The 14,349-nt window shown below is 38.1% G+C and overlaps 2 protein-coding genes across 2 annotated transcripts in view; both read left to right on the forward strand.

The window, feature by feature from the left end:
- Positions 1-775: 775 nt before the first annotated feature.
- On the forward strand, positions 776-8,684 carry LOC110945593 (serum paraoxonase/arylesterase 2-like). Its single transcript, XM_051957128.1, has 9 exons — positions 776-941; positions 1,041-1,111; positions 1,188-1,243; positions 4,419-4,581; positions 5,627-5,753; positions 5,887-6,090; positions 6,174-6,255; positions 7,709-7,837; positions 7,985-8,684. The coding sequence occupies exons 1-9, from the start codon at positions 865-867 to the stop codon at positions 8,144-8,146; spliced, it is 1,071 nt and encodes a 356-aa protein (XP_051813088.1). The 5' UTR covers positions 776-864; the 3' UTR covers positions 8,147-8,684.
- Positions 8,685-9,838: 1,154 nt separating this feature from the next.
- LOC110972606 (serum paraoxonase/arylesterase 2-like) overlaps positions 9,839-14,349 on the forward strand; it is a 47,170-nt gene continuing 42,659 nt past the window's right edge. The window contains exons 1-3 of the mRNA XM_051957129.1: positions 9,839-10,001; positions 13,996-14,066; positions 14,141-14,196. Coding sequence (XP_051813089.1) covers positions 9,925-10,001; positions 13,996-14,066; positions 14,141-14,196 — 204 coding nt within the window. The 5' untranslated portion in view covers positions 9,839-9,924. The remainder of the gene's footprint in view (positions 10,002-13,995; positions 14,067-14,140; positions 14,197-14,349) is intronic.

The raw sequence follows: 14,349 nt of genomic DNA on the forward strand, positions 1-14,349 counted from the left end.
TTCCACTCTGAAACTGCAATGACGATCTCAAAAACACCAATTGAGACTTCCGTTGTTTCCTACATAACTAACCTATGGTGCCGTTTGTTTTTTTTTTTTGCATCATTATTCTTCTTTAGAAACAGTTTCTTGTTTGAATATATACTATATGACTGAATTACTTACAGCCTACCATTGATGCCACTGGTGTCACTTGTTTTTGTAATTTACAGCCACAAGATACGTTTTGGTGAGTTACAAATTCACATTTAATCAAAATTTGGCATGATTGTGAATCGTTTTTTTTTGTTTGTTTGTTTTTTTGCTGAACAATACACTGACATAAACACTCAACAACTGTCATCTTGCAGAATAAATCCCCAACTGTTTTTTGCAGAGAATTGCAGCTACAGAGACTCCCATTTGGAATAATGCTGCATTCAGGTGCTCGGCAGGTGTCGGAAATTAATGAAATGTTAAAGATTTTAGGTCTTCGTTGGGCTTATTGTTCATAGATAAAAATAAAATAAATATTCCAGGTCTTATCTTACGAATGAAGCATTACATAAAGAGTCACAATCCTGCAATTGCAGTGAAAGAGGAGATGGCAAATAAATCGAATCCATTGACGGTAAAATGTAAATTGCAATTTACTATTGCAAGTAAAGTTAAAGACTTTTAGATTAAAGGCAAAATGAGTGAATTGCAAGATACGAATGTAGATAAAGTGACAAAAGCAGATAAAGGTAATACGGACATGTGTTAGTTTAGGTATTTCCGAGGTACATGAATGCAGCATTAGTGGCGCCTGCAGAGACACGCCTTCGCCCGCAGTACAGCGACGCTTTTAAGCTGTTTGTCAAACTTTCCTTTCGTGAATTCAACATGGGAAAACTGGGATACATCTCAATTTTGGTGGCCGTGTTGGCGGTGCTGTTCGGAGAGAGATATTACAACTTAAGGTAAAAACAACTTTCTTTTTCTGCTCTGCTTTGTTTGTCATCAGGCGCTAAGTTTTTTTTTGGTCACCTGCCCTAATATGACTTTTATGCACTCTGCAGGACAAGATTCATGGCTACAAGAGAGCTGGTGAAGAATCACCTCCCTAACTGTGTGCTGCTCAAAAATCTGGGTAAGAAAAGCAAAATGAAGAACAGCTTCCATGCACATAAATAAATAAATTAACTGTGCAACTGTGTCGCTTTCAGAACAGGGCTCTGAAGATATCACCATCCTTGGAAACGGACTGGCCTTTATCAGCGCTGTAAGTGTTTGAGTTGAAACGAAGCCAAATGTTGGGGGTTATGCTGGGGGTAATGCGTCTGAGGGTTAAACAAAGTCAAAACACCAGTGCAAATGCAATCAACGTTTTGTCAATAATCCCATGTACAGAGATCCTCCATGTGATCATAAACCCAGCTCATAGTTTAACATTGCAATGTGGGCCTAATGTGATCTATTTCTAAGGTGAAAGTTATTTTTTGAACACTGGAGGTGACACATTAGATGGTCTAATTTATGAGTAGTAAACACATTCACTTTCTGCTTCATGGTGATTTCTTATGCACTGATTTGTGCTTTTTCTGCATGTGTCTGACTTGGTGCAACTATTATTGTTTTTCCTAAACATGTTCTGATGTTTCCTTAGATTGTACATAGTCTTCAGTTGTGAAAAATGAAACTAATGCAAAGGCATGTTAAACCTGCATTTTCATTCAACACCCAGCAGGGGGAGACTCATCTTGTTGCAAAAAATGTCAGATTTTATTGAAGTTTATAAGAAAATTGCCCTGCTTCTCACTTGATTTGTTGCCTGAAAAGTTTTTTTTCTTGTAAGTTTATCGTTTCAGTTGCTTGTTATAGGACTTTTGATTGCAAGAAAATGTTCATTTTTGAAATGACGCTTTCATTTAGAGCAAAATTTATGTTAAAGCTGGATCAGTTTAAGGTTTTTAGGGTGTGCTGCCTTGGGATTTTGCTGACTCACTTAATGGAAACCTGCAATTGGTTGCACACCTTCAAGCTTCTTTTTCCTCACTTTCCACTATCTATGCATCGCTTTTATCAAACACTGTTATTACTCTGGGAAGCAACAGGAGCAATCTGTGAGCAGCAAACTACCTACTGCAAATTTCGTGTTTTCCTGAGGATTTGGATCATGCAAGAAGGCAGTTAGTAAAACAAATTCAATCACAGATCTTGCCTCTCTTGATGCATGACATATTTGCTGAATCATTTCTATGCTTCCAAAGGGGTGGTTGCATTAGGTAGACACAAACAAATACAAATGATGTTGTTGTTTTTCCGTTGTTTGCAAGAAAACTAAATTATTAACAGTCAAAGTCAACAAATAACAGAGAATGTGTTCAAAACTGAATAAAAAATAAACCATAGCATCATCAAATTAATATTTAGTAGGCTTGCCAATAGCACACAGATCTAATCCTGGCTGGCATGTTCCCAACAAGCTTTTTAGACTGTTGAGAGGTAATCTTGTCCCATTCTTCTTGGTTTATGCTTATGAACAGACCTCTTGATAATCCGTCACAGATTTTCAAAGGGGCTCATGTCTGGACTTAGACACTGTGCTCCTGCAGTGAAGCCTACTGGCCCTGGATGTGTTCAAGGGACATTGTCTTGTTGAAACATCCAGTTTTGACCTCAACGGAACAGAGCACGTGCAGAAGGGAGCGTGTGGGTTTGGAGAATGACACAACACTTAGCAGAGTTCAATGTGCCATTACAGACAATGAGATGACCAACACCAGCAGCACTCATGCATCCCCAAACCATGATACTGCCTCCACCATGCTTGACAGTAGGTACTGTGTGTGTTGGAGATGATGCTACGCCTGGCCTTCTGTGCACCCTCACATTAACAGGAGGAAGATAAAGTTGGAAACTGGACTCATCTGACCACAGAGTCTTCTTCCAATTCCTGGTTGTCCAGTTCTTGTGTGCTTGGATCCAACGACGCTGGGCTAACCTGTGTCTCTCATTGATCAGTGGCTTCTTGACAGCCTTGTAGGACTTTAAGCCATGATCTAAAAATTGGTCACATAAAGTGCAGATGAAACACTGGACTTGGTTTGACCCCGGCTGCTGAAGCTGACGTGATGTCATGAGGTGGATTTCCCTGCACATGCAGATGAGGATGCAGTCATTTCTTGCTGAAGAAACCCTTGGATGCCCAGATCTTGGTTTGTCTTCAAAGCTGTTGGTTCGTGTGTATTTTTGCAAAGTGTTTCCAACTGCTGAAGGACTGCATCAGCGCTTCCTGGCTATCTGGTGGCAGCTGTACCCTTCCTGGCTGAGAATCCATGTCTTTTCCTGCATTAGGTTCCTTGTTTTCGCCATATCTGTCTCTGAAGAACTTTCAGATGTGCTGGCTCTATATAGACACGAAGCACGAGAACAAAAATTGGAACTTTTAACAAAAAGCACAACCTTCGTTAGTGGATCATTGGTACCAAAACGACTCGACACTAAATGTATTTTTATGGAACCAATCAATGTGAATTTTTAATTCCTGTTTTTAGGATTCATTTAGTACTTTGGCTGTGTCTGTACTAAACCAAAATGCATTTGAAGACCTAAGAGTGATTCTTAATGCAGTATTTCACAAATCCATGGGGTGTCTGAACACTTTTTTCCACTACAGTCTGTGAAAGAATCCCTTGTATCCTGACTCAAAATCTAAACCTAGGATCTATGGGACATCAAATTTGTGTTTCTGTTGAAAGGAAAGGTAGCCTTCCTCGTCCTCATTAATTTCATATTGTTGTTAACATGCTCAGCTAATTGATCCCATATGTATCGTTTAATCCCTTTAATTTGATCTTCAAAGACAAAAAAATGCCCCAACATCTAAAACTGCACAACTATTCCTTAAAGGTCTTTGATTTATCTGCTTTTTTCTAGAAGTATGCATCATCTCGTAAAATGCACAAATGCCTGTTATTTAGCCCCTGGTTAGAATCGTCTGAATCTGGACTGTTGCATTTCCAGTCCACTCTCCCTTGTTAAGGTGCCTTTTGTTTGTACTTGGTGTAATGCCATATTGTATTATGCAACATTTTTTATTGTCTATTGCTGAATAATTAATCAAAGTTTTATTTAAGTTGCAATATGGCCAAGTGCAATGTCCAAATCACGCAAGCTGGAATTTTTTTTGAAACAAGGGTCACATGGGTCACAAAAATAGCTTCATAGATCAAACCTTTTAATGCTACAGAGATGCAGATCAAGTGTAAAGGAACATTCTTTATTGGTATAAACTGCCGCAAAAAATCTCATTAAATTTTTGTTTCAGTCATGAAACAAATTAAAAAATGACTGTTTGCACTAAAATTGTGACTCACAATATCTGTGAAAATGTTATATTTCTTTATTTTCAGCCCTGTTGTAGTCTATAAAACTTCTCATTTTAATAATTCTAGGGTCTGAAGTATCCTGGATTGCCATTCTCAGATGAACACGGAAAGATTTTTGTCCTTGATCTAAATGATTCCCGGATGAAACTAGTGGAGCTGCGTATGCCGAGAAACTTCGACCTAGAAACGTTCAACCCTCATGGTATCAGCCTCTACACCAATCCAAGTGGTAAGAGCCCTGATAACTTAATGCGTGGCTGCACACCTGTCACACACAAGTCTCTTCAAGGTGGCACCTGAGGGGTTCGACACTCTTTTGTATTGTGTATTTTGACCCAGATTTAATCAAATTTAGCAGCAATGTAAGTGCCTGTATTAATATGTAACTAGTCAACAGAGTTTATACAGTATGTAGTTTTTGGTGGGTTTGTGCTTGTGTGTGCATGTAGAATATGTGGTTAAAACTGCTGTGATCACCTGTTGTGTGACTCGGTTCCCTGTGGGGACAACAGCCAGGAACTTCGTTGGGTGTGGCTGTGCATTTCATAACTTTGAAATCTTTTTTTTTGGCTATAAAAAAAATCTACAACTACTGGTGTGATTCTGATGCATTTTCTATTATATATATACACCTTTGTACATTATAAGTTAGATTTGAGTAAAATAACCCAATATTGTTCCCAATTTTCAATTATTTTCTGTAGGTTGCATGACAATCTTTGTATCAGCAGGTTCGTCTGTCCATGTATGTCCGTTCCTATGTGCCTGTTTCTGTTCGTCAGTCCTAATCTAATCTAATCTTATCTGTCTATATGTATATTTGTATATGTGTGTCTATGTATCCATTGGTTTTGTTGTCAGTGTGTGTATGTGGAATCCACAATCCGTATACGTGTCATGTGTAACATACATTATGTACATAACATATTACTTTCAAATTTGACATAGCGTATGTGATTGTTTATAAATGTATTTTTGAAAAAATGTTTTTGCCAGTCTGATGGTGAGATAATGCACTGAAATTTCATTCAAATGTGCACCAAATAGTGTATGTTATGAATGATAATATAGTGGCTATTCTATTCTATTCTATTCTATTCTATTCTATTCTACCTTCTGTCCCCAGATGCCCGAACTGCAGCAGGATGTAGCAATTTTTTTTTTTTTAAACAATTTCTAAACTGTGTAATCTCACTGTACTGTTAGTCAGTAGTCATGTATGTCCTTCACACACACCCTTTAGGACAATGCTCTCTTTGTCTCTCGTTTGTCAGATGATGCCGTCTACCTGTTTGTTGTCAACCATCCTCATCATAAAAGCCAAATTGAGGTGTTCAGATTTGTGGAGGAAGAACTCTCCCTTGTGCATCTGAAAACCGTAAAACACAAGCTTCTCCACAGGTATAAGGACAAACTTAGATTGTACTCTCCATCAATAAGGGTGTGTGCAACCATGTCAGAATATGTACATAATATTGGGAATAAGATGTAAGATATAAAAAAAATAATTCTGCTTTCTGATTTTTGTTTCCAGTGTAAACGATATTCTGGCAGTGGGAGTTGACAGCTTCTACGCCACCAATGATCACTACTTTGAGAACCAATTCCTTAAAGGTTATGTTGAGATGTTATTGTGTCAGCCGTGGGGTAATGTTGTGTACTACAGTCCGACGGAAGTCAAAGAGGTCTCTCAGGGTTACTACATGGCAAATGGAATCAACCTGTCACCGGACAAACGGTAAGAATGATCTTCAAGACCATGCACATGGTCATTAATGTTTCACTGAGTATCTGTTTTTTCATGTTATTTCTCCTTTTCAGGCACTTATATGTGGCAGATCTGTTTGACCAAAGTGTTCACGTGTTTGAGCGTAAAGAAGACAATACACTGACTCGTGTGAAGGTAAATGATTCCATCTTTGAGCAAAATGAAACCAAACAGGATTAGTCAAACCACGGAATATTCAGTTTTAAACTTCTGTTTAAAAACTCATGTTTTCGTTTCATAATGCAGATTTCGTTAAACAAAAACAGAATATTACTTTCTTGATACATTTCCAATCAAAGTCGTTGTTATTGCTGAGCTTCAGGATACTTGGTAAGGGTAAATTTAAATTAAACAACTAAAACTACCTTTTATTGCGTCGTCAAACTCCGATGGTGACAAGTTTGTTTGTTACAAAATAAATCACACTAATTTGATTCCTATTTGACGGCACAATGTCATTCTGTGACCTTTGACATTTGAATCCTTTGAGCAAATCTGTTGCCGAGATGGTTCACCAAGTTGGAAGTGTCAATTCCTCCATCCTGTGTAGGTTTAAAATGTCTTTTACAGATGTGCTTCGTGGTGTCCCCGTCTCTCCCTGTCTGTTGAACAGAAGCCAAATACTGCCCCCTATTGCTTTGTACGTCTACTTTTTACACAATCAGTTAATGCCTCTTGTTTTGTCACCATGAAAGCTGCAGTGTGCTGAAGGAAAAAAAAAAAAGGTTGGCACACCCTCTATGTGTGGAATGAAAGATTGCAAGCTGAACTCTGCACACGCATACGAGCCAACTGACACAGCAAGAAATAATAAAACTTGTCATTTTCTGAGTACAGATACTTATAAAATGAGTTATAGTACAGTTTGAGTGCAGTAACTTTCTAATATGAATATACAGTGCAACACTTGTCCATTTGAAGCAAACACAAATAGTTAACGTAATTTAAATGAAATCACTGCAAAACCACTGGAAACTAGAAGTTTTTTCAGAAGGTATTTCTATGCAGATTTTGAAGTGTCACATTCGGAAAAGTTAATGGATTTTAATGTTGGAAATAGCTTTATTTTTTCCAGATGTAGTGATTTCCGCTTCTTATATTGTCTTGACTCCTTGACCACAGGAAACATGGCCAATACCAGCTGACAAAAAAGAATAATTACTACTGAAATGACTGAAAGGTTGCTGAAGACTTTGATCTGTCTTTCTCTCGTAGATGGCCACAAGTTCATTTCCTTTCTTCTTTTTTGTGCTTTTTAGCATTTGGCAGACAACTGAGTCTTTTGCTGCTCCTTCTACTCTCTTTAGTACAATTACTTGTAACATAGCTTATACTGTCACCTTCTGACAACATATGCAGCCTAATTTGTTGATTAGATTTTTAAAAAAATAAAAAAATTTATATGACATTTCCAAAGTAAAAAGCTTAAAGTTTGCTTGACAATTGTATGAAAACATGGCAACTGATGTCTCTTGTATATTGAGGAAATAAGGATCAAATCTGCTGTAATTGTTATTTATGGTGATCAAGGCTCCATGTTGAGGAGATTATAATAATAATAGTAATCCTATCTATGACACTTCACCAGACTGTGGCTGTGGGTACTCCTGTTGACAACATTGAAGTTGATCCTGAAACTGGTGACCTTTGGATGGGCTGCCACCCGAATACATGGAAGCTCTTCTTTTTCGACCCCAGTGACCCCGCTGGATCAGAGGTTTGTCTGTTCCTTCTTATGATTATAAATCTGTTTGTGCCTTATGGTTTTTTTTTTATCTTTGTTCCGTCTTACGTGAACAGTAGTTACACCTATTCCCATGCCATCTAGGCTTCTTTCTCATCATTCTGTACGTTGTGTCTTCAGGTCATCCGCATCCAGAACATCCACTCTGATAAGCCGCAGGTGACTCAGGTGTATGAAGACGATGGTCAGGTGCTCATTGGCTCCTCTGTAGCAACCACCTATGGTGGAAAGTTGCTGATTGGCACTGTGTTCCATAAAGCCTTGATCTGTGATCTGAAGTAGGCGATGACTCTTTAGGTTATGTGAGCAGTAAGCAGGAAGGGGAAAGAAAATACTCAAATTCAATGAAATTCAATGAAAAAAGAAGGAAATCCAGCCTTACCTTTTTATTGGATAAGATTAAACTCTGATGATCTGAATGATATGCAGCAACTGTGAAGAATACAGTTCACCCTGATGTGCTGGACTGGATCTGATAACAGAAACTAAATAAATCTGTCATGCCTAAAGAGAAGCTGAAGGTAAAGAAAACATCTTTCAGAGCTTTGGAGATGAAACCGTATTTGAAATTGAGGTGATTTCACACTGAAATGATTGAACTGTCCAAACTTTTGAACCACTGTGAAATACTTTAATTCACACATGAAAAAAAATTCATAGAGTGGCTTTGCTGTTTATCACAAATAGGATATTTTTCACTGGTGAGCTGAAAATGTGAAATATTCACCCAGGCAGTGTTTATAACTGGGTATTTTTTGTATGGTTTTAAGCTAAAATGGTGAATAATTTGACTAAATAAAATAAACCAAAAAAAAAAAGATTGATGTTGCCAGTGTAGTTTATCTTGTGGCTCTATTTGGTTGATGTGCAGTATAATCCAATGTTTTATTTTCGGTTAACTAAAGTTACAAAGACATGGTGTTTTCCTGCTCACAAGAATCTTGTCAATCCAGCCTAGTAGCAGGGTACAGCTAAGATCCAGTTGGGCTTCAAGTTTCTAACAAGCAGCTGCTGGCGAACCAACCTGACATGTTCTCGTTAAAAAGTGAAGTCTACAGAAAAAAAAAACAAGATGTGGAGGTTGAAAAACCTGCCTTTACATTTCCAAATGGACCTACGATCAAGAGGCCAGTCCTCAGTCATCATTCAAGTTTGCTGTGAAATGCTGGTTTTGTTAAATTCTTAACGTGTCCGTATGGAAGAAACATCATGAGTCAAATATGTAGTGAGTAATTCCACCCTGAAACTGCAATGACAATCTCAAAAACAGCAATTGAGACTTCCGTTGTTTCCTACATAACTAACCTATGGTGAGGTGTGGTTGTTTTTTGCATCGTTTCTTGTTTGAATATATACTACATGACTGAATTACTTAGAACCTACCATTGATGCCACTGGTGTCACTTGTTTTTGTAATTTACAGCCACAAGCGACTTTTTGGTGAGTTAAAAATTCACATTTAATCAAATTTGGCATGGTTATGGATCTTTTTTTTTTTAGCTGAACAATACACTGACATAAACACTCAACAACTGTCATCTTGCAGAATAAATCCCCGATTTTTTGCAGAGAATTGCAGCTACAGAGACTCCCACCATTTGGAATTATGCTGCATTCAAGTGCTCGGCAGGTGTCGGAATTTAATAAAATGTTAAAGATTTTAGGTCTTCGTTGGGCTTATTGTTCATAGATAAAAATAAAATAAATATTTCAAGTCTTATCTTACGAATGAAGCATTACATAAAGAGTCACAATCCTGCAATTGCAGTGAAAGAGGAGATGGCAAATAAATCGAATTCATTGACAGTAAAATGTAACTTGCAATTTACTATTGCAAGTAAAGTTAAAGACTTTTAGATTAAAGGGAAAATGAGTGAATTGCAAGATACCAATGTAGATAAAGCGACAAAAGCAGAAAACGGTGATATGGACATGTGTTAGTTTAGGTATTTCCGAAGTACATGAACGCAGCATTAGTGGCGCCTGCAGACACACACCTTCGTCCGCAGTACAGCGACGCTTTTAAGCTCTTTCTCAAACTTTCCTGCCTTCAGTTCAACATGGGAAAGCTGGGATTCATCTCGATTTTGGTGGCCGTGTTGGCGGTGCTGTTCGGAGAGAGAGTCTACAACATAAGGTAAAAACAATTTTCTGTTTCTGCTCTATTTTGTTTGTCATCGGGAGCTAAGTTTTTTTGGTCACCTGCCCTAATATGGGGCGGTAAATTTGGTTTGATATTCGACATTCGCTTGTTTTTTCCGTTTCTAGCCTTAATAGCTTCGCGAAAACCGCACCAATTCCAGCCAGGTTGGTATTATTTTGTACAGTTAAGTCTGAGAGACATTTCACAGTTGCCATCAACTCACCAACCTCAGTAATTGTGGCGAAAACTAAAAGGAGCAACGCTGAATGTCCGTCGGAGTTCCGTGCGGCAGCCGGAGCGTTTAGGGACTGTCGCAAAATTGCAATCGGGGATTTTTCTGTTTGGACAATCAAGGAGAAAAAAAAACTATACAGATGCTGTCTGTTTAAGTTTATTATACATCTTTCACAAGCATTATCAAGAAGAAAATGCATTTAAAAACAAATTGTTTACTATTTAAAAAAAAAATGCTCTCAGAGATTCCAGCCGACCAACCACAAAATATTTGTCATGTGTTCTGCTGTTCTTTTACGAACAGTATGTCCTACACATAAAACATTTAAATATACACCAGAAAAAATGCGTGTCCATTGAGTGTGATATTAATATTTCTCCAATTTATTTTGAAATAGGTCACAACAATTTAATCTGACCAACACCAATCTACTCATCATCTATTTGTATGGTTGATATTGATCTTTCACAAACATTATCTCTCAGAAAATCATGTATAAAATATTCTAGAAACTGTGACTAAGCATTGAACATATTTTTGGAACATTTCTCAGTTTTATTTTGAAATGGCTCACAGGAACTTTCACCTACCAACACCATTCAACTTGTTATCTGTTTGTAAGGTCAATATTGATCTTTCACAACCATTATCTCTAAGAAAATCTGCTAAAAAATATTCCAAGAACTATTAGTGATAATTGTGTATATTTTAGGCATATTACTCAGTTTTATTTTGAAATAGCTCATAGGAAACTTGATCTTCCAACACCATTCAACTTATTATGTGTTGTTAAGGCCAACATTGATCTTTCACAACCATTATCTCTAAGAAAATGTGATAAAAATATTCCAGAAACTATTAGCAATTATTGAGTATATTTTATGAATATTATTCAATGGTTTTTTTAAATAGCTTACAGGAAGACTTCAGTCAGAAAAGTACGAATTACTTAGACTAGGTAATCAGTGAACATAGGTTTTCAGTATTTCAGACATTTTTTCAGTCTACTTTTTATTTTTTGTTTGTTTCATTGATTTGTTTTATTGAACAACTTATTTGGTAGTCATAATCTGTTCTTAATTCCATCGTCACCACTCCTGAAAAACTTCACAACACGTGTGTAAGTATGTTCTTTAATTTTTTATAGCAAACAAAGTATCTCCCTGTAGATGTGCATATTCATCAAAATAAAGATTATTATAATACAGGAATATAATACAGTATGATAATAAAATTAGCGTTTTTTTCACCGTATGTGATAGAACTTCACCCATGTGATCCTTGTCAATGATGCCCTTAGTTACACCTGTGAAAATAACATAAGGAGGACAGCAGTAATAAGTTTTAACAAGGATGCAGAAAGGGTTGTAACTGTCCGCAACAAGACCATTGTAAGGATGGAGTCTGCTTTAGCTTTGTGGATTAACGACTGCAGGAAAAAGAACCTTCCGCTGGATACCAACGTAATCCGCACAAAAGCTAAAAAACTTTATGAAACCTTTGCTGATAGCAATGACATTCATGACAGTGAAGAAGAGGATGATTTTGGGCCATCGACGAGTGCTGATCATACAGTAACAAGGCGATTTAATGCCAGCAAGGGCTGGTTTGAGAAATTTCAGAAACGGTTTGGACTTAAAAATGTTTTTCTGTATGGAGAGGCTGCCTCTGCGAATACCGCTGGAGCAGAGGCATATGTGAACAACAAATTTAAAGCGATCATTGAGGAAGGGGGATATAAGCCTGAACAAGTTTTTAATATGGATGAGACAGGTTTATTTTGGAAACGAATGTCCTCTCGCACCTTTATCATGCAGGAAGAAGCCAAAGCCCCGGGATTTAAGGCCCAAAAAGATCGTTTGACTCTCGTTATGTGTGGAAATGCTGCAGGTTTTATGATAAAACCAGGACTTATTTATAGGTCTAAAAATCCAAGAGCCATGAAAAACAAAAATAAAGATGCGTTGCCCGTTTACTGGATGCACAACGCAAAGGCTTGGATGACAAAATCTGGATTGGTTCAAACAGTGTTTCATCCCGGAGATCAAGCGTTATTTGAGAGAAAAAGGACTAGACTTTAAAGTGCTTCTGCTCCTTGACAACGCCGGAGGTCACGCTGATGATTTGTCTTATGATGGTGTGCAAATCGAATTTCTGCCGCCGAACACCACATCGCTGATTCAGCCCTTGGACCAAGGCATCATCCGTGCTTTCAAGGCTCTCTATACGCGCAACACTCTGCAACATCTTGTTGATGCTGTGGACTCGGATCAAGATTTCTCACTAAAGGACTACTGGCGCGGATACACCATTGCATCAATGTCTCCAAAATATTCAGAGGGTTATTCAGGAGATGAAAGCTGAAACGTTGAATGCCTGCTGGAAAAAACTGTGGCCAGAGGCAGTGCAAAACCCGACCGGAGGCTCTCTTGACGAGATCCATCACTCCGCGGTAGATACAGCTGTGAATCTAGCTAAACAGCTCGGAGGAGACGGCTTTAATGACATGACTCCTGATGACATTAATGCCCTGATTGATGCGCACACACATCCGCTGACTGATGAAGATCTGGCAGAGATGACAAAGCCACCAAGCGAGGATGAGGGACAAGGGGAAGAAGAGGGGACACGTGTTGATAAAGATGAGGAGGATGGACTAACACTTGGTCGCTTGGCAACCATGGTAAGAATGACCTCGGAGCTTCAGCGTGCGGCGCAAGAATGGGACCCTTTGATGTGTCGTTCATGACAGTTCTCAAATATAATCGACGGTGGCGTGTCTGTTTATAAAAATCTTCTTGTCCAGAAGAAAAAAGAGTGCCAACAATTACCCATAACTATGTTCTTCTCTTGGAAAAACACACCTGCACCACAGCCTTCAGTAGAAAAAGACGCTACAGCAGAGCGAAGTGACGAAGAGGCAAAGTCAGAGGAACGGTGAAATACGCGAGTCACAATGTGTCCAACCTCGTACTGACTATTAAAAATATTATTTTATAGTACTACTTCCAAAAACTATCATAGTTATTTGTTGAAAACGTTTGTTTTTTAAATGCTTGGGCCTGAAAACAGGTTTTGGTCTTTGGTTTCATTGTATAGTTCAGAATAAGAACAAAAAAATAAAGCTGACTACTTCACGGATTTCGCCTATCACAGGTTCTTTTTGGAACGTAACCCCCGTGATAAACGAGGATTCACTGTATATTTAAATGTTTTATGTGTAGGACATACTGTTCGTAAAAGAACAGCAGAACACATGACAAATATTTTGTGGTTGGTTGGCTGGAATCTCTGAGAGCAATTTCCAAATATGGAAATATAAATAACTCTTGTTGACTGAACACTTCTTCTTTGTGAGGTGTTTTTAAATGCATTTTCTTCTAGATAATGCTTGTGAAAGATGTATAATAAACTTATACAGACAGTATCTGTATAGGTTTTTTTTTTCTCCTTGATTGTCCAAACAGAAAAATCACCGATTGCAATTTTGCGACGGTCCCTAAATGCCACACGGAACTCCAAGGGACATTCAGCGTTGCTCCTTTCAGTTTTCGCCACAATTATTGTGGTTGGTGAGTTGATGGCAACTGTGAAATGTCTCTCAGACTTAACTGTACAAAATAATACCAACCTGACTGGAATTGGTGCGATTTTCGCGACGCTATTAAGGCTAGAAACGGAAAAAACAAGCGAATGTCGAATATCAAACCAATTTCACCTCGGTCCCTAATATGACTTTTATGCACTCTGCAGGACAAGATCCATGGCTACAAGAGAGCCGGTGAATAATCACCTCCCCAACTGTGTGCTGCTCAAAAATCTGGGTAAGAAAAGCAAAATGAAGAACAGCTTCCATGCACATAAATGAATAAATTAACCATGAAACTGTCACTTTCAGAACAGGGCTCTGAAGATATCACCATCCTTGGAAACGGGCTGGCCTTTATCAGCGCTGTAAGTGTTTGAGTTGAAACGAAGCCAAATGTTGGGGGTTATGCTGGAGGTAATGTGTCTGAGGGTTAAACAAAGTCATAACAGCAATGCAAATGCAATCAACGTTTTGTCAATAATCCCATGTACAGTGGTCCTCCATGTGATCATAACCCC

The sequence above is a fragment of the Acanthochromis polyacanthus genome, chromosome 12 (genome assembly GCF_021347895.1).
Source record: "Acanthochromis polyacanthus isolate Apoly-LR-REF ecotype Palm Island chromosome 12, KAUST_Apoly_ChrSc, whole genome shotgun sequence".
Classification (NCBI taxonomy): Eukaryota; Metazoa; Chordata; class Actinopteri; family Pomacentridae; genus Acanthochromis; species Acanthochromis polyacanthus.